Raw genomic sequence first — 22,376 nt, forward strand, 5'->3', positions numbered from 1 at the left:
CAATAATCAATCCTTGGCCAAAGGTGCGTTAGATTGAAGTAGCTCAGGCTTCCTTCCTAAGAGCATATTCAGAGAGAGCCTGTCACCCTTCTAGCGTGTGTTGAACCCCCTAGACCACCATCAGTTTTCAGTTGAGACAGCGCATCGGAAGGTAGATGATCGGTTTATACCGGCTTCCATAAGAAACCGTTGCCATGCCTCATGGTCCACGCTCCAGCCCAGCGGATACAGGAAATTCCCCCATCGAAATGGCCCAAGTATCAGGAATGTTGGTGCAAAGTGGAGCCATGGTCGTCTGTCAAAAATCGCAACAATTTCCAAATTAGGCCTTAGCCTACCCCAGGCTGCATGAGACAAAGGCAGAGTACTGCCCGCTACCAATGTGTATAATAATAGGGAGATATCGCTCACGTAACGTAATCCACGGCCGAGTGACGAATACGACCGAGTGACGAGTTTTCGTCGCACCCATCAAAATACTCAAACCAACATTCAACAACGTGTTAGATTTTCATTATGCTCATACAAAATGCCCTTATCCCAAGAAAACCACATGCAAATGGCTATCTCTGCCTATAAAACGCAACAAATTAAATCAAAATTGAAAGCTGCTGAAGTATTTGGCGTATCTAAGGCTACCCTTCGCTGTCAGCTTAAAGGAACAAAACCACACGTAGAAACATGCACTAATAGCCATAAATTAATAGCTATTGAAGAGGAGGTCCTTATGAAGAGAGTACTAGATGCAGATAAGCAAGGCTTTTCAATTTAGCCAGAGTTTCTGCGTGGAATGGCGCAGATTTTACTTCATGAATGCTCCCAAGATTCTACCGCAGTGCTTGGAGTCAACTGGGCCTATTCCTTTGTTAAATGCTGTCCTGAATTACGTGCAAGATATAATCAGAGAATTACATACCAGCATGCAAAGCAGGAGGATCCAAAAGTTATAAAACAGTAGTTTGAAACTGTACATGGAGCTATTCAGGAACATGGCATCCATAAAGACAATATCTGGAACTTTGATGAAACTAGCTTTGCAATAGGACTCTATATAACATCCAAGGTTATTACTGCAGTGGATCACAGTGAGAGACCCCATACAGTTATTCAAGGGAATTGTGAATGGGTTACAATCATTGAATGTGTGAGCTCAAAGGGGGTTTCTATACCACCAGTAGTTATCTTGAAGGGGAAGGAGCAACAGGCTACCTAGTATCAAGAACCAGTAGTTCCTCAAACCTAGTTAATTATAAAGAGTGACAATGGCTAGATAACTGATATAATAGGCCTTCGCTGGCTTAAGAGGTGTTTGAGCCATACTTATGGCAGAGTTCAACTGGTGTAAAGAGATTGCTTATTCTATAGCCATTCTAGCCACCAGACTGCAGAATTTGATGCTTTCTGCAAGGAAAATGCAATCATTTGCCTTTGCATGCCACCTTATACTTCCCACCTTCTACAGCCACTGGATGTTGGCGTTTTTGGCCTGCTAAAACGCGCATATGGGAAGTTAGTTGAAGGAATGATGGTTGCGGGAAATAACCATATTAACAAAGAAGACTTTCTGCACCTATATCCGCCTGCGCGTGAAAAAGTCTTTAATTAAAAGAATATATGTAGTGGCTTTGCAGGTGCTGATCTTAAACCATTTAATCAGGACTAAGTGCTTGAAAAGATTGCTTTTTAACTTCATACACCAACACCACTACTTCTTGTTGAAGGCTCAATCTCTTCTGCTCTCTAAACACCTCAGAATCCTCGGCAGCTAGATCACAAGGTCCGTAGCCTGCAGAGAAGTCTTCAGAAAAGGAAGCTTTCTAGCAGCCTAGTATCACATATTCAACATCTTGAAAAGGCAGCTCAAATGGCGATGAATATGAACCTTCTTCTGCAACAAGAAATTAAGGTTCTACGGGCTGAAAATGAGCGGAAGATCAGAAAGAAGGCAAGAAGGCGTGCTAATCTAGGTGATGATATCCTTTTATCTGTACAGGAAGGTCAAAATTGCGTTCAGCAGCTTGATATACCACGGAATGAGCAGGTTAATGAGTCTGCACCTGCCCCTCGCCAGCGAGCTCCACCGCGCTGTAGTGGCTGTTGGTCCATTGGACATATAATAAGAACTTGTCCTAATAAATAGCTTTTTAATTAATTACTATATAATCTAATTTAATTATATTTTGCTGTTGGAAAGCTTCAGAAACAGTATGGGTGCGACGAAAACTCGTCACTCGGTCGTATTCGTCACTCGGCCGTGGATTACGTTAGTTGCCTGAGGCCCATGCTGAGGTCACGATGTCACTGAGATGAATGTTGGCTCATGTGCGCATGTCACCGGACGCGGTGGAATTAGTATTACTCCGTATGTCCACAGCCAAGACTGGCCTTCCCCGCTACCAAAGACTTTCGAAGCACGCCCCAAGCCTCTATCGCAACGCACCTGATTGCGCGGGAATGGCAAGACTGCCGTCATCTCTTCTGTTCCATCGCCATCTAAGGTACTCCGTATATCAAGGCATCCTAGATATTCAACACTATCTTATCGCGTTTAAATTCTTGTTTGAAAAGAAGGAATTAACCTGCTTATCGCCGCTTAATACGGCGAATGCTGAATAGTACATGAACTAATAGCGAATCATTGTCATTTACTCCTTGTATTTATCGCATACATCGGACTCCCAGAAGAATGGCCTTTCATCATCAAGCCGGAGATACTAGATTCACTGTCTTCATCCGTCTTCCATTCCCTAGAGGGGACTTTGTGGACCCTCCTCCTGCAAGTGCCGACCCTGATCAAGCTTACTCTCTGACTATCTACTGACTCCGACAGGTGGAATGGGACGCTGCCAAGGACCAGGCACTCTGGGATATGCTCTCACGTCCAGCCAAAGGGGATGACATAGACTGTGAGACAAATCTATCAATATAATCAAAAACATTATCATACTAATTCTCTTACAGGGAAAGCACTGTACATCTTCCATAAAACGCAAACATCTATAATCAACGTGCTAACAAACTGGCCGCTTCCAGAGCAGATAGTTTCGATGTCACACTTCAGTTCCTCCTCCAGCAGGCAGCATGGCTTTATGACCGGCAGCTATCGCAAGTCCGCGCCCAAATGCGCAGAGTGGGCACCACCCACTCTACCTCCCCATCTCCAGCTCCTGGTTCCATGACCGGGAGCGCAGCTCTAGGAGGCCAACAGCCCAAAGGCATTTCCGCTGCAGGTACGTTCTTTGGCAACTCATTACTAGGAACAGTACGGTTAAGATCAGCTCAAGGTCAACGTGCACCCTCTCGTCTTGTCTCACAGCCAAAGGATACCTTGCCGCAGCGGAGTAAGTTTTGTCCGTACTGCTCGTCGTCAGTAAAGTCCGATTATTGATGCCCATCTGACGAACGCAGCGCCAGGTCCGCGCCGGACGAGCTCTACAACCACCATTAACCAACTAAAGAGTCAAAAAGAAACGTCTCGAAACGAAACGCCACCAGTTGACACAAAAGACACTAAATGGGAGGGATATGGACGACGCCCTTCGATAAACCGAAGGGAGCAGGCTGTGCAGGCTTTGCTGCAGAAATCTCCTACGCTTGAGGAAGAAGACCTCTCAAGTTCGGAGTCGGAGTCGGATTCCGATGGCGATGTTATGCTCAGCAGGACAGGACCACGGTTTAAGCGCTTTGGCAAACTCTCGACTCATCGGCCCGGTCTGAGAGATGACGAAGAAGACGAAGATGAATCTCCCGCCTTCCTGCCTTTGGCTCGTGAGGCGGAAGAGGCTCGACGTGAGCCCTCCCGACAAGATCTGAACGCCACACTTCGTTTGGAAGCAGAGCATGCCGCGGCCCAGCGGAGGCGCTTGTCGGAACAAGAGAGCATTACAAGAAAGCCAATCACAGCAGAGTCGTCAACAAGCTCTGTTAGCTCCGGGCCGAATGTTCCTTTACGTCAAGGAGACAGTCGTCGGGTCTTACGTCAATCAGGTGGAGCTTTCGGGCCCCAAAGGACGGCCGAACCAGCTCGATCAAGCCCTAGGAGGTCGATTGCTTCCGGTAAGGACGCTAGCGATACACCTAGCATGGGAAGTAGTTTCAGTGATCTGGACGGTAAGCTCGATCGGATTCCATTACAATTTTGGGTGTTCGCTCCTAACTATTACCTGAGCAGATGCCAGCGTCACACAGTCGGCACTTGAAGAGGCCCTAATGAGTAACATGCAACACGGAGGAATGGCAAGCCGCATGAGTACTATCAGTCAAGCGCTACGAAGCCGCTATCTGTAGACGGAGTGCTCTAGGTCAGACATTGTATGCTGTCGGGCAAGGTTGAAATACTAGTTGAATGAGCTTGTATCCAGCTCCGCATGATGTGCGCTAGATGCTGACTCGATACCTATCATGAATTAAAATACTTCTACAAACGCTCCCTACCTTCATTGCGTGAATTCTTTTGAGAGCTATCACGTGAATGCGCAACCAGCTGACGTCAGTCGGAGTGCTTCAAAGGCGGTAACAAGAGAAACCGAAGCCCTCATCATCAGCCTCGGCGCAAGCAGCTGAGAAGCCGACAACTATCTCCGTGTTCTGCAGTACCGGCAAATTAACAGGTCATATTTCTGACCTACAGTTCTCTGAATCTCGGGTCATAGGGATTCAAAAGTCGGCACATAACAAGTTTCGGCGACAGGATTGGAAGTCTACCAGGTACATTACTGATCACTTGATGTCGGATTAATGGAGGGGTATCCTGTTGGGGTCACCCGCTCAAGCTAACTGATTTCTCTGGTGGTTGAGGAACAGAGTCCCATCCATGCAGCGCCGATAACAGGCACCTTCGAGAACTTCGGGCTGTTTCTGATTCCTTTTTATTAATTCCGCCCAACCGTATTCGTTCTTTGCGAGTCATCGTACCGAGTTGAGCGCTCTCAGTCAACATCAGCCCGGAATCGTACTCGAGGTTTTAGGGGTCTTAATTTGAAGTTAAATTAATCTGCTTTGCACTGCTTAGACGGGATTGATTTCTTAGCTATAGAGTGCCGTGCGATCAATAGCCATTGAGAGAATTGGAGCAGTTTCGCAGAGAAGCCCATCGACAATGGCGGCAGCAACAACAGAGGAAATGACGCCTGCAGAGCAAGAGTCTGTTTATTTCAACAACTACCCACCTCCGAAGAACCTCCCAAAACATGAAGCCCTCGCCAGAGCTTTCATCGAATATCACACCGAAGCGAACAGGCGGCTGGTCCTGGTTACGTCCGGAGGCACAACTGTGCCCCTTGAGAACCAGACCGTGCGATTTATAGACAACTTCTCGGCTGGAACCAGAGGTGCAACTTCCGCCGAGTATTTTCTCCAAGAAGGCTACGCGGTGATTTTCCTTCACCGGCAATTCAGTCTGCTACCGTATTCACGGCATTATAGCCACTCGACGAACTGCTTCTTGGACTTTATGGATGAGGCGCCCCCATCAAGCTCGTCAGCATCTGCCAATCCAGGCTACGGTCCTATAGTGGTGCGCAGTGAATATCAGGACCAGATGCGCGACGTTTTGCGGAAGTACCGCTATGCCAAACAAAACAACTTATTATTGCTTCTGCCATTTACCACGATCTCAGAGTACTTGTTCGAGTTACGAATGTTGGCCAAGTTGATGAGACCACTGGGATCCAACGCATTATTCTACCTAGCCGCGGCCGTCAGCGACTTCTTCATTCCTCGAGAGCGGATGGCAGAGCACAAGATCCAGTCTTCGGAGCTTCCCGCACACCTGGACAATTCAAATTCTGTCGCGGGGTCGGAAATATACACAGGTGGGCTGGAAACCCAGGCAGGAAACAGCAAGAAACTCGTGATTGGTCTGGACCCGGTGCCCAAGTTCCTGCATAGACTGGTGGACGGCTGGGCGCCTGATGGAAGTATGGTTGTCTCCTTCAAGCTGGAAACCGATCCCAATCTGCTTGTCTACAAGGCGCAGACGGCGCTGAAGCGGTACTCACACCATCTGGTTATTGGCAACCTTCTCTCCACACGCAAATGGGAGGTCGTCTTTGTGACGCCAGATCCCCCCTACGAGCGCTGGATTCGGGTTCCCAAGTCGAGACGTAGCAAGAGCATCTCTGGTGCGGAAGATCAGGTAGGCCTGGCAGAGGCAAGGAAAGCGAGCGAATCGGTGAACCGTCCCGGTGGGGAAGCCCAAGAGGACAACGACCAGAAACCAGCAAGTGTTAACACTGCGGATGGAGTGGAGATTGAGAGTCTGATCATCCCTGAGTTGGTGCAGCTGCACTCAAACATGATCGCCAAACAGCAGGCAAAGCAACAGCCATGATACCTGAAGATGTTACCACAACAAAAACAATTTATAGTCCATAGATATCCTCCCGATCAAATGTTAATGTCAATGTTGACTTCATAATCTGATACAATTACTCCTTACTATGTCGTCTGGTCGTCCTTTGTCAAGTGCTTGGCGTTGACGATCTGCCCCATCGTCCCATACAATTTGCTCTGGTTGCTTTGCTTTTAACATTCCACAGCCTGCCCGGGCGACGTTTCACGGTACATTTATAATAAGGGATCACAACAGGATTGCATGTGGGATATAATGAAGAAGAGAGATAAATGACTGGCTGTGCCTAAGTCAAGCCTTGTGACAGTTTCACAGCGTGGCAGATAATAAGGCGTCTTAAAAGCAACTAACGCTGACCCCACGGTTTTCCCAGGGGTTTCAGCTGGAGGAAACGCAACACATACGCGTCATTGACGGTTGCTTAGATCCTCTTACCGTCAGTGGGCTGATCGTCCTCGCTACTACGTTGTTTTTCATCTTCTCAACCTAGGTACCGTCTGAAGCTGCTGCTTCCGTCACCAGTTCCGCCTCGTCCCTTTTCTTCCTTCCGCCTCCTTTCTAAACTCCTGCGACGGATCCGACAATATTGACCACTCAGACTAAGGAAGATATGAGGAAAGACTAAAGGCAAGACCGATGATGATCAGCAGTGTCTTTGTCAAGTTGAGCGCTCGTCCTTACTAGCGCTCTTCGTTTCGCCCTTCACCCCGTCTCAGCTGAATCTCCTCCGCACGAAGCTACAACTTATCCTCCTCCAACCCTCCCAGCTTCGGCTGCACTCATGAGAATGCTCATCCCGCTCCGCTACCGTCGTCGCATCACTCTGATCTCTGCGGTGCTCGGACTGTTCCTTATATACCACTTCATTTCGATCAGACCGAACCTCCCGCGACCGTTGTCGACCGTCCGCAGCAACTTACAGCAGCAACAACAACCAAAACAGAAGCCGGACACCCATTCCGACTGTCCTCTCCTTCCCGGCATCGAAGATGTTCTGGTTATCATGAAGACCGGCGTGACCGAAGCGCTTGACAAAGTCCCGGTGCACTTCGAGACGACCCTGCGCTGCATCCCCAACTACGTGATCTTCTCCGACTTCGAGGAAGAAATCGCGGGCGTGCGCATACACGATGCCTTCCGCAACATGGACCCCGAGGTGAAACGCACAGTTCCCGACTTCGACCTCTACAACCGGTTGCAGAAGCTCGGCAGAAAGGGTCTGGGAACGCAGGATTTCGCCGACGAGGCCAACTCAGCCATTGGGAAACCGAACAACCCAGGCTGGAAACTGGACAAGTGGAAATTCCTCCCCATGGTTCAGGAGACACTACGCTACAAGAACGACGCAAAGTGGTACGTCTTCATGGAGGCCGACACCTACTTCGCCTGGCCCACGCTGCTGGAATGGCTGTCGAACTACGACCCCCAGAAGCCGCTCTACATCGGCACCGAGACCCAGATCGCGGACGTCATCTTCGCGCACGGCGGGTCCGGCTTCATCATCTCCCGACCTGCCCTGCAGCTCGCGGCGGACGAGTACGCCGCCCGCAGCGTCGAGCTCGACATGTTCACCGACGAGCACTGGGCCGGCGACTGCGTCCTCGGAAAGGTCCTGCTGGATGCCGGCGTCCCACTAACGTATTCCTGGCCTATTCTGCAAAACTCGAACATCGGCGAGCTCGACCCATTCACAGCGGGCTTCTACCGCCAGCCTTGGTGCTTCCCCGCCGTCGCGTTCCATCACCTCTCCTCACAGGACATCCGAAACCTGTGGGAATTCGAGCAGCGACGATGGAAGGTAAGATCACTCCTCGGGCCTTGCAATGCTCAATACAGATGAACAAATGATTAACGGCTTTCCTAGTCCCACAAACGCCTCCTTCTACACTCAGACGTCTTCAAAGAGCTCATTTACCCCGAACTCTCCAACGTCCGGGACGGTTGGGATAATCTCTCCGGCGAGGAACACGTCTCCGTCAACACGTTCCAAGAATGCCAGTCTATCTGTCTCAATGATTCCACCTGTGTCCAATTCGCACTTCGCGCGGGCTCCTGTTTCACCGGCAAGACGCCTAGGCTTGGCGTGGAGAACACCGCCGTGCGATCGGGCTGGGTTATGAAGCGGATCGAGAGGATGATGGAGTCGGCGCCTTCATGTCCGAAGCCGGATTTCGGTCTATGACGTCGACAGCATGGCGATGAGATGGTAAAGGCTGAGCCTATCATCTTGAATATCCCTGTATCACTAGAGTTTGTATTTCTCTAGCTTCTCGTGCTTGCTATTATCTTTGCTATCTTGCACAGCGTCAGATTATACATTGGGCAGGCGTCTCTGGTGGTGAAGCATTGGGTTCAACAGGTTATACTATACTATTTCCATTAACAGGCATACTGTTGATTGAATCGATTCTTCGTTTCATTTCCTCATTCACACCTGTATGCAATCTCTATTTCAAAGTCGGTTTGTGTCCGATAACATGACGTGTGCCCGCATGCCTTACCCAAATCATTACGCGCAGCAGACCACTAAGGGCTGGATCCCGCGTTCAACCGACCAGCAGTGGTGGACTGCTAGGGTCCTCAAGGCACTGGTCGATCCGCATAATGGTCAAGTTCATTGCCTTGACAAAGCGAATAATCTGTGGGAAATACTTGACCGTGCTCGGCTTAAGGTAATGCATCACAGCCAGGTTGCCCCCGCGCCTCACATCTCGATAGAACGCCTCCAGCTGTCTCTCCGGAGTTTCGGTATCACCCCAGAGCCAGTCCTCAATGTCCACACTCCAGTTGACAATCTGAGGATCGGAGGTATACACTGCAAGCCGTTGTCGGGTTCTGGAGCCAATGGTTCCAAATGGTGGTCGGAAGTAGCGAGCTGCTGAAGGCTTAGTTGACATATTAGACCAAAGCTTCGTACAGGGTCACCTACACTCAACTCCCAGGAAACTCCCGAACGCTCGGATATTCCTGATGATTTCGTCGTCGATGTCTTCGATGGCTTCCAAACCTTCCATCCTTCCACCGTTGTCAGCGCTGGTAAACAGGTTTTGCAAGGGAGCTCACTTTCGATGTTTATTCGAGTGGAGAGCAATTTGATGGCCTCTCCTTAGCATTTCCCGGTACACTTGTGTGAAATTGGTCTCCTCATCTCGGAGTCCTGATCCGACAACGAAGAAAGTCACCAGAATGTTCTCCTTCTCCAGGATATCCATGACCTCTTGGGCGAAGCGTGGTTGCCCATCGTCTATGCCGAAGGCAAAGGAATTGGGCCTTGTGCATCTAAGAACCATCCTACCGTTGGCTAGCCTGTTTGGCACTCGAAGACCCATTGGAAGCTCCGGCACAATTTCTACCTTGTATAATGTCAAGCTTTCCTTTGAGTAGAATCCATTGAAGGATACCGACAAGACTCTGGATTGATCAATGTGGAAATGTGAAAGAGGCACGTATATCTCATTGCCACTGGTATACCTGGCCGCCTCCACTGAATCCCACGTCTCGGGGTATGGCTTCCGATAAGGGTCACAGTCCTCATTGTTCTGGTTGAGCGAGATGCTGAACTTGTTTGTTCCCGAAAACACAATATGAAGGTACTGGTCGCTGTAGGGGAGGAAACTGAAGCATTCCGCTGCCGCTAGCTGAGTGTGATAGTTGTGGTCGGGATCCGTCGGAAAGAATCGCACGTAATCGTCGCCATACTCAATGGGTAGACCTTCTCCCGCACCGTGCCAGAATCCGAGATTGTTCCGCCATGCGTCGCTGAAAGTATCTATAACGAGCGGTGGTTGGTGGTCTAGTCCGTTAAGCAGAGACACTTTCGTGGTGTGGCGGGTGTTGTCGTTCGACTGCAGTTCGGCATGCTGCTGGCATGGAGGAACATTTGTGTTCTGTGCGGATGTGATCGATGGGCTGGCAATAACCAGACTGATTAGGGAGAATATGCTTATCAGCCCGGTCCATTTGAGATGGCCCTGCAGATCCATCGCGGCCATTGAAGATGATGTTCTGGGATTAAATGTACTGAGCGCTTCTCAAAGGATAATGATGCTCGAAGTTCCTGAGTCCGAACAGGCGCTTGGGATAAGAAGTACGATATCCTAGGACTGTGGAGGATGGGGAGAGGAGATCAACAGGAATCGCAATGTCTGCGTCTTGTTGGTCTGCATCTACGAGAATGGAAAGAGCCAACTACCTTACGCCCCAGAAAGGGAGCCGCGCTCCCTTCCTCAGTGGAGAAACCATATAGGATACTTGAAGCGGATCTACACATACTGAACCACAAATAGCAAAGTAAGTCAAGTCATTATTCATCAAATATGTCTGTCCGAACAAGATACTAGCTAGCCATCCTTTGACGGTCCCTAGACTCCTCGAAGATCCTGCGAAAATCTAGACAGATTTATCATCGTACCCCCAGAGGTCAGGGTTGGAAGATAATCCATCAATGATCTTCACTGGACTTCCGAGGCACGGCCGAGGTCCAAAAAGACAGCCTGCCAGTAATAGACGACATACTAGGGAAAGCAAGAGTAATGTAGCTTACAGTACAGAGAACCCTGCTCCGCGCTAAAGGTATGAGATCGAGCGGCGTCAGCCATTCCCTTGCCTGGTTAAAGCGTCAACGAACAGTGATCCGGCCAGAGAGACTCCTACCCAGTCTCCGTCACCCATCAAGCGCAAGATCAACCGCGCGACAGCTCCATCGAGAGACGGAAAGGGCCAAGAAAGGGTGGACCTCTTGGTCAAATCACTCCCAGCCGGTAGAGACAGGGGCATCGTCGTTGGAGGATTCCATGGGAATGCCACCCCAGCCAGTTCCAGCATCATCGTTGTTGGTGTTTTCGTTGTCGTCCCCATCGGCAGCCTCATCATCTGTATCGTCGTCGAACTTCACCACCTCATCGGCAGGCTTATAGGACTCAAGGAAATCGGGGACTTTCTGGCCGGTTTCAATCAAGATCTTCACGAGGTCGGGGGCAATATCGGAGTTTCTGTCATTGTAGAAGGAGGTTGCAAGGCCTTCGTTGCCAATGCGTGCAGTACGTCCTGTGGACCGTTAGCTGACAGCCCAAGACAGTGTACGTAACTGATATGCTCACCAATACGATGAATATACTCGGTGATGCCACCATGGGTGGCACTCGGCAAATCAAAATTGACGACGTGCATAACGTTCTTGATATCAAGTCCACGAGCCGAGACGCCAGTGGCCACCATGATCGGGCATCTAGCACTACGGAAGGAACGCCTGTTGGGCGGATTAGCACTAGCTTCGCTTCCATGGAGAGAAGTGAACTCACAGAGCATCCTCACGTTCGCGCTGAGTCCGATCGGAATGGATAGAGGTGCTCGGAAGGCCCATGTTGTATAAAAAGTCGTCCAGGAAATCGGCCTGGGTCTTCGTGTTGACAAAAATCAAGGTCCGCGATGGCGGCATTGCCAGCAGAAGGTCGTAGAGGCATTGCTTTTTAAGATGATCCTCGGCATAGATGATCTATACATTTTCAGTAATGCTTCCGTCTCGCTTTGGGCCTTCAATTTGCTTACGGTCTGATCGACGTTTATGTGGGTGCTGCCAGGACGACCAATGCGGATACGAACATGGTCTTCCGCAAGGAATTTGCGGGCCAAACGACGACATTCGCGGTTGAAGGTTGCAGAGAACATCATGTAACGATGGTCTGCATCCTCGTTCACGTCTTCTGGCAGTCAGCATAACATTACAGAAAGGGACAAACAGTGATTTCACACCTCCGCCAGACATGATTTTGGTAAAGTCGGATTCCCAGTCGGAGAGAAGAAGCTCATCGGCTTCATCGATGATGGTATACCTTACAAAACTGATTAGTTTGAAACTATGGTTAAGAGGATATTACTTACTTGACCCGGCGAAGGGAAAGGACATGAGGCTTGTCCATAAAGTCCAGCAGTCTGCCAGGAGTACCGATGAGAATGTCACAGCCCTTCTGGAGCTCCTCACGCTGCTCACGCACGGGAGCGCCACCATAAACGACACAGGGGCGCAACATAGAGCGATAGCATAGACGACGAGCCTCGTCGAAAATCTGAGTGGATAGTTCTCTGGTTGGCGCAACGATAAGCACCAGTGGCTCGGCACGAACAGCATCGACCGAAGGATCAAAGCCGTTGGCCAAGTTAGGACGGGGGGCTGCTAGCTTTTTTGCCTTGCCCATAAGCTGGGAAAGCACAGGAATCAGAAAAGCAGCCGTTTTGCCAGAGCCTAACTCGTTGATTTTGTTATTCAATTGTGTTAGACGAGGGGTATCAGCTCTCATACTCACCCGTCTGGGCAATGGCAATCAAATCATGACCGGTAAGAACAGCAGGAATGGCGTAGGCCTGGATAGGCGTTGGGACCTCATAGTTGCACAGACGAATGTTCTCGCGCATGATAGGATGGAGACCAGCGTCGTCAAACTTGGAGTCGTCGAATAATGAGTACGGACATAGCATAGGGATGGCAACAACTTACGTTCTTGACTGGGTTAGGACGCTCTCTACTTTCAGCGATAACATCGATCTTCTGTAGGCTTCGCAGGGTCAGCTGGAAACTCCTCATTGATTAAGAAGGATATTCCCTTACTTGCCAATTTTGAGGCCAGCACGATTGATGAACTCGTTACGGAACAACATATCCTCGAGTTCTTTGTTGGGAGGACCGACATCACCGAACTCATCGTTCCATTCATACTTAGCAGCTTTGGCAGCCCACTCCGGGATTTCACTTTGTTCAGTGACCTCTTCCGGCTTCTCAGCAGGACCAGTGTTGTACTTGGCGTAGTCGTACTGCTCCGGTGGAACCCATCCCTTCTCGCGAGCAAGATTGGAAGCTTCAACGTTTTTGTTTGTCTTTTCGTCGGTCACTTCTTTGAGCGCATTGCTGATGTCCGTGACATCGAAGCTATCCATTCTGACAAGGGGATTGATACTTAGAACTCAGAAGGCGTATGAAAGCCTATAACGCGTAAAGGTGTCAGAAAATCTCTATAAAACACAACCAAGGAGGCCAATGACTCAAAGCTTGCTCGAGATATGATAAGAGGACTTGGCCACAGGGAAAGAGAAGCAATGCACGCTGAGTAGGAAATGATGATACAGGGTCATGATAAGAGAGATATGAAGAGAGAGAACAGGTGAGCGCAACAAAGCAAAGGATGAATCTCACCTAGCAGAAACCACTTACTACACTGGTAGAAGATGATCAGGAGACTATGACGATTCACACGAAGAGAGTAGAGCACTGTATGAGCTTGTTCACATAGGATAGATGAGGAGGAAAGAAGGAGATCAAATTTCTCTCAAAGAAGGATGGGAAATGGAAGAAATCAAAACAAACACAAGCTACATAGTAGAGAGCAGAGTCGCCGACTAAGCGGACCCGTCACCCAACCTGACGCGTCCTGGTGATGCGGGTCTTTCTTCTGTCAGTTGCTCTGTGTCTGTTTGAATGCGATTGTCTGCATTGCAGGCTGAAAGAAGAGAGAGCTACTACTAGAGCGTAAGATCTGGAGCAGCTGGAGGAGGCAAAGGAAGTTATAGAAGGCAATGCGTCAGTTAGGAATATAATTAACGCAGTGAGCTCTGCATCACTCAAAGAGTGGGAACCCAACTCGCTGTATGTGATCCTGGAATACTGTTCATATAGGGAAATAGAGGAATAGAAGGCTCATTATGGCTCCTCATGGTCACTATAGCTGGTTGATGCTTCCAAAAGTCTTTTCCCCTACACTGACAACCGGTATGATACATGGAAGCAGGGCAGCAGAAGGATAGAGGAGAATAGATGATCAAACCAGAAGACTGATGGTCTTGCCAAATGTTATCAACCTGCATCTGATATGCATGTAGCCTTCTGTTTCGTTTACATGCGGGTTGGCATGTCTTTGGCTTTTCTCAACAGTAATTCGATCTGTAGTCCAATACGGTAGACTCCAGGAGAACCCAGCCTGAATTCCTCGTAGGCGTAGAGCTTATCTTATGACTGGTCTGCGTCTGCTAGTATTCCAGCAAACGGGGAAGCAAACCAAATGCGGTGTTCAGTCCTGGGAGGAGAGCAATTGGCGTTACTCTCCGTCGTTCTGCTGCTCCAAATATCCTCTCTGCGCATATTCTTTGGCTTATCTTGGGCCTGGATATAACAGACAAGGAATCTGTATGAACGCTCCCGGTAAGTTGAACGGACTATGATCTCTGCTCCGTCTGATATATCCGGGAAGAATATATATAGTTACATGATGCTGCCATCAGTTGCTTCAACAGAATTGGACCGACTAGAAACAGTATCTCTAGTAAGTACGTTAAGCAGATCAAATTCTCATCGAATCTGAGAACAATTTCCACGCTGCTTATGATCGACTGAGGTATCCCGAGTTAGATTGGGGGTGGTAGTTCCCATGTGCAATCCAAGAAGCCAGGAATGTAGGTAGACGGTTTGATGCCTCAGGCCTTCGGAACAGGACCAATCAGCGATAGAGGTCATTGAACTAGTAGCGGAAGGAGATGACAACATCCTTAACATCTACTCCGTATGATCGGACGAAAATGTCGTTTACATTTCACCAACTCTCCGACAATACCCATATGGAGCTCGGTGGCAGTTACACCCACCGAAGTAAGGATTGGGATGCTCCGCGGCTCCGCCCCATCGAGTACTACCCTACTAACGCTTTGGTTCCACTCCTCAACCACCTAAAGCGGGCAGAAGGAGATATACGCTGTAGTGGTTATCACGGCGTCCCTTTACTCCGAAATGGCTCACCAGTGTTCTTTAAGCTTCTGCGGATAAGGACACTGAGCTTGTAATCACTCCCCTTTCTTACAGTTGTTGAGACTTCACCATGTCCATGTCCTCCCCAAAATCCAATTCGGTCGGCCCGGATGCGGTCGCACCTAGGCGTGTGACCAATTCATTCACAGAGCGAACCGGCCGGCTTGAACGAGCTATCACCAACCCTGGAGCTGTCAAGATCAACGTCAAAGGTGCTTTCATTGTCGACGAAGAGCCTCGTTCGAAAAGTCCCGCGTCATCGACGGACGGCGTTCACTACGAGAGCCAGGATATTCGTCTACCTCATCATACTGGCCTCGTGAGCCATGTCGCTGTCGATGTGAGTGCCTCTTTTTTTTCCGCGGTTCCCCGCAGAATCATCACCCCGCAATCTCGAACAAAAAATTAGTCGAGCACGCGCATAGATCTAAATGAAAAGGCAAATCATCTGACCTTTCTACTTTTGCAAAATATATAGATTGGAGGCTCGCTCGCGAAGCTCGTATATTTTACCAGAGAATTGGACTCTTCTGACAACGGCGGTCGCCTGAATTTCATCAATTTCGAGACTCACCGGATCGACTTGTGCATTGACTTCATCCGGCAATTGAAAGAGGAACATGAGAGGCTCAATGGCCCCTCTAGAGATGAGCTGTGTGTCGTTGCTACAGGAGGAGGCGCCTACAAGTACTACGATAAGCTGAAAGAGACGCTGAACGTGAACATCATACGGGAAGACGAAATGGAATGCCTCATAACAGGTCAGTCTACTGGATTATCTCAATCTTCGCATGTCAGAAGCGAATACTCAACCAATTCCTGCCCCAGGTCTTGACTTCTTCATTACCGAGATTCCCAATGAAGTGTTTACATACAGCGAAGCCGAGCCGATGCAGTTTGCCGAGGCCCGACCGGATGTTTACCCGTACCTATTAGTCAACATTGGTTCGGGAGTATCAATGATCAAAGTATCCGGCCCAAAGCAATTTGAGCGTGTCGGTGGTACTCACCTTGGCGGTGGCACATTCTGGGGCCTAATGTCGTTGCTGACCGGTACTCGGAACTTTGACGACATGCTGGCCATGGCGGACCGGGGCGACAACAGTGGGGTGGACATGTTAGTTGGCGATATCTATGGCATGGACTATAGCAAGATCGGACTTAAGAGCACTGCCATCGCTAGTACATTTGGCAAGGTCCTTCGTTTACAAAATGCTGCCGAGCGACATGCGGAGGATGGGGAAGGTCTCTGTAATGGCGGCCCTGAGCAACAAAATGGTGAAGTCAAGTTTCGTCATGAGGACATGAGCCGAAGCTTGCTGTATGCTATCAGGTACGTTCCTGTTTCTCATCAATGACCCACCAATGAGCAGTCGGCGCTAACAGCATTCAGTAACAACATTGGGCAGATTGCCTACTTACAATCCGAGAAGCACCAGGTCAAGCACATATACTTTGGAGGCTCGTTTATTCGGGGGCATCACCAGACGATGAATACATTGTCGTATGCCATCCGATTCTGGTCCAAGGGTGAGAAACAAGGCTACTTCCTGCGCCATGAAGGCTACCTCGGCGCTGTTGGCGCATTTCTCAGGAGGCAACCAGAGAACTGGGGGCGCAGAAATAGTATTCATGACGCAAACTCCGCGATCCAGGCGGCGAAGGAAGCCGTTCCCAAGAAAGATGAAGGTTTGAGCTCGACGTAGCTCGAGAGACCCATCTCAGCACGCCCATCCGCTTGTCTCATTTCATTTTTGATACCCGTCCATTGTCGTGTTCCCGCCTAAGTTGCTCATACATTGCAAGCCCTTCACGATCGACCCTGCTCGTTCAAACTGTCCTGTTAACTGAAGTCCAACCCTTTGAAATACTCATTGGCCATCATCTGTGAGCGTTTGTTCAGCGTCACTTAGTGTTCTCACATTTTTCTTTTCACTTGTATTCCTTTTCCGCCGGGCTCATTGAGATTATGTTGAAGTGAGACCATCCGGATCTCTCACCTGCTCGTCACCTACCTGCATCCATACAGTTTGGCTATCCTAGACATTGCTTCCACTATCACTACAGTTATACCTATCCTGCTCACCTACTGCCTTTGCTATCCTTATTTGGGCTGCTTGATTTTGAAATAGACTTTTAGCATACCTGCTTGATGACATAGAGGGAACCTAGTGTCTTCTGAGGCTGATATTACCAGATTTTAATTTATAATGACTCTTGCTTCATGAATGTTCGAGCGCCAAGGTGGCCATGACCTCTTTCGTGTGTACTTGAGCAGCAATATTGAAAAGGTGTGGCATGATATTGTGATTGATCTCACTTCTCTTCCTGATCAGTCTTCTACCGAAGCCCCTTGCAGCTCCTAGGGTAAAATCCTTGTCTTACTAAGAGATGGGCTGAACTTAGTTAACTACTGTAACCTGTACAGTCAGCCATGAGTAGTAACTACCTTAGTGGATTTCAAATGGTTGTGCATGAACATAATCACCTTAATGCAGATGCTTATTTTTAAAAGGGCAGATAATGGATGACTGTATAAACATCAAACAAGAGTCTTCTTCAACAACAGCAAAACTCTTGTTCAGAATCGAAACACTCAATTTCAGTTTTCAGCAGACTGGGTATTATTTTTAGGCTACATACTCTGGTATGTAGTGCGTACTAGGTATGTAGCTTGCCGAATCCCTCGGCGTTAGCACCAGACTTAGCCAAACTAACCACTAATCAAGCCAACTGGACCAACTGGTCTATCTGTATCAATTTAATCAACTTTGATGAGATATCAAGGCTTGAACCCCCACTGATCTTCAAGACGGTAAGCTAAACTGTATCCGTATCTAGGGGTAATTGTCAGGCACAGACCTACCTAGCTCCATAAAGAAAAAGGTTACGCAGGACTAAGCTGGGCCAATCACTCACACGCCACCTTGTGGGGATGGGGCCTCTTTTGCTTTCAGTTGGAGCAACTACCTGAAGTAGAAGCAAGTCACCTAAGTCTGTTTGTTCTATGCCGGAACCCGGCAACTCTTTCTCCTTTTCGTCAAGTACATCCATTTTTCTTGTACACTCTTCTCTCTCTCATATACCTTGTCGTCTCTCTTCTCAATCCGGCGGCGCGGTATTTTCGTCCAAAATCTCTAGTCGACAAAGCCCTTTGAGCTTCACCGTAAACATGGGGGACCAGTACGTATCACATTGCATGTATACGCGTAAGGCCAACGCGTAAGACCAGACGCGTTAATATCTGTACTTGCTATTCTAGCTCTACGGAAGCAATAAATGTTCACTCCGAGGACGAGCGGAAACCTTCACTATCCGCCTTGGATGCGGATGAGCAGGCCACGCGTCGGACAATTATGATCAAGCCTCTACCGGAATTCGGTCCAAAGCGACCGATGCCCGACCACCTCGTTGATATCCTCGAGGAATGGCACAAGGAGAATGGACGTCAGCCCCCGCACTGCGCATATGCAAACAACAGAGGAACGTACAAGTGGAAGGTCTTTGACCGGGAGGGCAAGGAGTTGGAACTTTCAAAATTCGAGATTGTCTCTCCCTGCCCATACTACGTCCTTGTGCTGCATTCGCCTGACTTCCCGGAGAAGCTGGTCAGAAGCCGTTGGCCGCACGGGACGAAGTACGGAAGTTTCCTGATCGCGTGGCAGGGTGTGGCCAAAGGATTCGAGGCCAAATGCTGTGCCATTCGTTGTTTCGCTCCGAAACTGGAGGAGATCACTTACACTCAGGATATCTGGAAGGTCCCAATCCCCGATCTGGACCGAGAGGGTGAGGGTATCAAGGAGAAGCCACTGTCAGTAGCGGCGGCTCCATCTCAGCCGCGCGTACGAAACAGGGCACAAGAGCGGGAGCGAGAAAAGGAGCCGGAAAAGAGGAAGAGGGTGAGCCGCCCCAAGCGCGAGGTCGCGACCAGCAATCCGAACTCTGGGGATGCTTCAGAGTCATCTGATGAAACGGACTCGTCGGCTGAGGAATCCTCCGACGCTTCATCATCGTCCGAAGAGGAGGAAGAGGAAAACGTCTCTTCACCAATGGCAAAGAGGCGCAGGCTCCAACAACAAACATCTAATTCTCTAGCAAGGACACGCAAGGCGACCAACCCGGCCAAAGCAACAAACACGGCCAAGGTGACTTTCAAGCTTGTCTCCTACAGATCGGGCGCTATTCGCGCCTTTCCCCTAAACGAATGCAAGACTGGGAAAGATCTCTTCGAAAAGGCACGGGCATTTTTCCGACTATTCGACAGAAACGTCGATGTCAAGATACTTTCGTGCCAGATATCGTCTGAGCGTGCACAACATTTTCTTTTCGGCAGCGAGGGCGAATTTGAGCTTCTCATTCAACACGCCAAGGACAGCAAGAGCACAGAAGATGGAACAGTTACCATTGAAGTGAACCATGTTTTGGAACCTTGAGGAGGCCGCCTTAGAACTCATTTGTTTCCTATTGCATAAGGTCATGGGATATCCGGGTTTCTCAACGATAAAGGAATGGGCTCATCGAGAAACCATATCAATCAGTTTTTCTTCAAAGTATTCTTTAGCCAGTTGCTTCAAAGTACATAATACTATTTCATGGATTCATAACGCAGAATATACATCAGGCTGAAATCATTGAAGGAATCATATCAATAGTTCTAGTGGGATAATTTGAATATCTGCACTTGTGGAAAATGTATTCGTCTCTACTGGAGATGTCCTGGCCTGAGGCTGGGACTAGGTTGCAGTTGATGCCAGAATGACTAATTAACCACGTGGGCTTGCGCGTCTCCGGTCAGTTTGGCCTCGTTTCCATCCCTGAAGACCAAGCGAGCTTTCCTTCAAAGAAACTGCTACTAACCATGCTCCAAGCATGAATTCAGCGTCTGCTCGATGCCTCCTCCACCCGGCTCACCTCCCCCTATCCCTCCGCCCGTCCCAGTTGAGACTCACCCCAACCGGACAAGCAGCTTGAAGCCTCCACCGGAGCTCCGCGCGCTCCCAGACCCAACACGGCTCGCTCCAGAAGACGCCTATTTCTCATCTGCTCATCTAAGAGGTCGGACGGCGAATGCAAACTACGATGACTCACTCCGAGCGCTAAACGGCAACGCTGCTGCTTTGCGACCGCAGCCCGCGTATCCGGGCGCGGACAGTCGAAAAGAGCGCAAAGTGAGGGGGCCGAGCAGACGGAGGAGACGAAAAGGGGCATGGAAGAAGTTACTCTGGGTGAAGCAGTCATGTAAGCGTTGACAGAAATTTTATGGGTGTAATATCCGATTGCCAGAAGGCTGAAGAAGCTGACGGGCATGGCCACAGATCCGGACAACTACACCGACACCGAAACCTTTCTCGACCATCTCCAGCGCAACCCGCGCGTGCGGCCCTACGACTTCTGGCCTCTAGTGGCTGACTCGACAGTGATTGTTCAGCATGTGTGCTCGGTGGCGATTTTCGTGTGCTGTTTTGTTGGGATTGTCCAGGAGAGAGTGAGCCCTGTTTCTGTTGTCTGCTGGGGCAGTGTTGGAACAGCCATGGGGTGGATTCTGTGGGACTCTTGGGTTTGGAGAGAGCATCATGCCAAACAGGCTCAGAATGCGGAGCGCATCGCGGACGGAGACGATGGTTCCAGTTCGAGCTCTGCAGCGAGCTCGGTCAATCCGTCGTCGGGGGCTGCGTCGCGACCGGTTGGCCCGAAGGATGGTCAGAACGAGGTTCATGGTCTGGGACTGACCATTTCCAGCGGTGAACCTTGCGGATTGCTGCGGCGACGTAGCACAGGACTCAGTGGTGAGGCTTATGGCCCGTGTGATCCTGGCTCGCCTAGTCACCAGGCCAATGGTGGCCTCAGCAATATGCATTTGCATCATGGCTCCCAGGAGACCGACGAGACTTTGTTACTCTCGTCAAGGAACCGCCAGCGACTTTCGACTGTCAAGTCAGCGTTCCTGATCTACTTTTCGCTGCTTGGACTTAGCCCTATCCTGAAATCGCTTACCAAGTCTACCGCCAGCGACTCCATTTGGGCAATGAGTTGCTGGCTGTTGATCATGAACATATTCTCCTTTGATTACGGAAGCGGGGAAGGCGCGGGCGCCACCAAATTCCCGGCTTCGCTGTCCACTAATGCGGCTGTGATGGCATCGACTGTCCTGGCGTCTCGTCTGCCGTCTACAACCCATGTCTTCAGTCTGATGTTGTTCTCGATTGAAGTCTTTGGACTGTTCCCCATCTTCCGCCGGCAGCTACGGCACACCTCCTGGACTGGACATGTCCTCCTCACGCTGGCGCTGGTCATTGTGGCTGGAGGTGCGGTCGGAATGACCCTGCGCGGAGGATGGACCGCCGCGGTGGTCGGGTCGTTCTTAGGGAGTATCATGACTGCTTTTGCCATGGGGGGATGTAGCTGGTGGCTCATCAGTCTTCAGAAGTACAAGAACGTGGTGACAGGGCCATGGGACCCAGCGCGGCCGATTATCCGGCGACAATGGGATTAGCTCAATGCGAGACTGCGTGAATTTGGGAACTGGCCTTGAGCCCGTGTCTATGATGCAATTTATTCTGTGATATTCTCATTTGAGCTTATCGTGGTGTTCTGGCCCCGAATACGATACCCTTTGGCGTTCTACTTGATGTTTATATTCAGTACCTAATACTCTGTAAGGACCATAATCTCGTGACAGGCTGCACAAGCCAGTTCTTCAGAAGTACAGCGACTCGACAATGATTTATAATGACTCGTAGTTTCATGCTCGGCGCACTGTTCCTCCGTCTTGCGCGTCGAATACCGCAACCCCAGGAATGTTTGGCTGTCAAGCATGCCAGAGGCGGAGGCTACTGTTTTGAGAAGAAATCCATCTGGATAGCAGTGGAAACAACAAAATCCGGATTCGATGTCAGCAGCATTCTTGCTTCAAAGGGTCTGGAAGATGATTCCTATCATTGCCTTGGGGCTGGATGTCTCATCATCATGTGCTGTCTCATGGTGCCTCACCTTCTTGCATCTGACATCAGATATTTCTAATGGGAAAGCATATTTGAATAACTTGCATTGGGGCCGGATGCCTAGGAGACATTCTAGCTTCTCCACTGTATCATGCTGGGGCCGGGAATGTTTATTATGTTGTTGCTCTGTGTTGTTGCTGATGGGGCGAAGCCGTCAAAGCCACCATGAAGGGGCTGCTTGTATATTAGCTTCAGGATATAACTAGCTCTCACAAGTTGTGCATCATTTTCTTTT

General features: G+C 49.6%; 8 protein-coding genes across 8 annotated transcripts, besides 2 other annotated features; 6 read left to right on the top strand and 2 right to left on the bottom strand.

Moving 5' to 3' along the window:
• The first annotated feature begins 529 nt into the window (after positions 1 to 529).
• Positions 530 to 2,053: a mobile genetic element.
• Positions 2,054 to 3,121: 1,068 nt separating this feature from the next.
• On the top strand, positions 3,122 to 4,287 carry NFIA_070010 (multidomain presynaptic cytomatrix related protein; the record flags this gene model as incomplete). The annotated part of the gene is made up of 4 exons (XM_001263726.1): positions 3,122 to 3,230; positions 3,285 to 3,341; positions 3,415 to 4,110; positions 4,172 to 4,287. The coding sequence occupies 4 exons, from the start codon at positions 3,122 to 3,124 to the stop codon at positions 4,285 to 4,287; spliced, it is 978 nt and encodes a 325-aa protein (XP_001263727.1).
• An 811-nt stretch (positions 4,288 to 5,098) lies between these two features.
• NFIA_070020 (phosphopantothenate--cysteine ligase CAB2) lies at positions 5,099 to 6,331 on the top strand (the record flags this gene model as incomplete). Its single annotated transcript, XM_001263727.1, has 1 exon — positions 5,099 to 6,331. One exon carries the CDS (start codon positions 5,099 to 5,101, stop codon positions 6,329 to 6,331), a length of 1,233 nt encoding a protein of 410 aa, XP_001263728.1.
• An 802-nt stretch (positions 6,332 to 7,133) lies between these two features.
• NFIA_070030 (glycosyltransferase family 31 protein) lies at positions 7,134 to 8,534 on the top strand (the record flags this gene model as incomplete). Its single annotated transcript, XM_001263728.1, has 2 exons — positions 7,134 to 8,150; positions 8,217 to 8,534. 2 exons carry the CDS (start codon positions 7,134 to 7,136, stop codon positions 8,532 to 8,534), a joined length of 1,335 nt encoding a protein of 444 aa, XP_001263729.1.
• A 364-nt stretch (positions 8,535 to 8,898) lies between these two features.
• Positions 8,899 to 10,344, bottom strand: NFIA_070040 (polysaccharide deacetylase family protein; the record flags this gene model as incomplete). Its single annotated transcript, XM_001263729.1, has 3 exons — positions 8,899 to 9,230; positions 9,282 to 9,367; positions 9,416 to 10,344. The coding sequence occupies 3 exons, from the start codon at positions 10,342 to 10,344 to the stop codon at positions 8,899 to 8,901; spliced, it is 1,347 nt and encodes a 448-aa protein (XP_001263730.1).
• A 755-nt stretch (positions 10,345 to 11,099) lies between these two features.
• NFIA_070050 (DEAD/DEAH box helicase) lies at positions 11,100 to 13,282 on the bottom strand (the record flags this gene model as incomplete). Its single annotated transcript, XM_001263730.1, has 9 exons — positions 11,100 to 11,398; positions 11,452 to 11,600; positions 11,653 to 11,846; positions 11,900 to 12,051; positions 12,104 to 12,183; positions 12,233 to 12,593; positions 12,655 to 12,790; positions 12,846 to 12,903; positions 12,957 to 13,282. The coding sequence occupies 9 exons, from the start codon at positions 13,280 to 13,282 to the stop codon at positions 11,100 to 11,102; spliced, it is 1,755 nt and encodes a 584-aa protein (XP_001263731.1).
• A 1,928-nt stretch (positions 13,283 to 15,210) lies between these two features.
• On the top strand, positions 15,211 to 16,846 carry NFIA_070060 (pantothenate kinase; the record flags this gene model as incomplete). Its single annotated transcript, XM_001263731.1, has 4 exons — positions 15,211 to 15,480; positions 15,619 to 15,901; positions 15,969 to 16,473; positions 16,534 to 16,846. 4 exons carry the CDS (start codon positions 15,211 to 15,213, stop codon positions 16,844 to 16,846), a joined length of 1,371 nt encoding a protein of 456 aa, XP_001263732.1.
• A 1,466-nt stretch (positions 16,847 to 18,312) lies between these two features.
• NFIA_070070 (uncharacterized protein) lies at positions 18,313 to 19,573 on the top strand (the record flags this gene model as incomplete). The annotated part of the gene is made up of 2 exons (XM_001263732.1): positions 18,313 to 18,323; positions 18,403 to 19,573. 2 exons carry the CDS (start codon positions 18,313 to 18,315, stop codon positions 19,571 to 19,573), a joined length of 1,182 nt encoding a protein of 393 aa, XP_001263733.1.
• Positions 18,346 to 18,377: a microsatellite.
• A 456-nt stretch (positions 19,574 to 20,029) lies between the features above and the next one.
• pigc (phosphatidylinositol N-acetylglucosaminyltransferase) lies at positions 20,030 to 21,633 on the top strand (the record flags this gene model as incomplete). The annotated part of the gene is made up of 2 exons (XM_001263733.1): positions 20,030 to 20,378; positions 20,456 to 21,633. The coding sequence occupies 2 exons, from the start codon at positions 20,030 to 20,032 to the stop codon at positions 21,631 to 21,633; spliced, it is 1,527 nt and encodes a 508-aa protein (XP_001263734.1).
• Positions 21,634 to 22,376: the final 743 nt, after the last annotated feature.

This window comes from Aspergillus fischeri, genomic scaffold, assembly GCF_000149645.3.
Source record: "Aspergillus fischeri NRRL 181 1099437636252 genomic scaffold, whole genome shotgun sequence".
NCBI classification, from domain to species: domain Eukaryota; kingdom Fungi; phylum Ascomycota; class Eurotiomycetes; order Eurotiales; family Aspergillaceae; genus Aspergillus; species Aspergillus fischeri.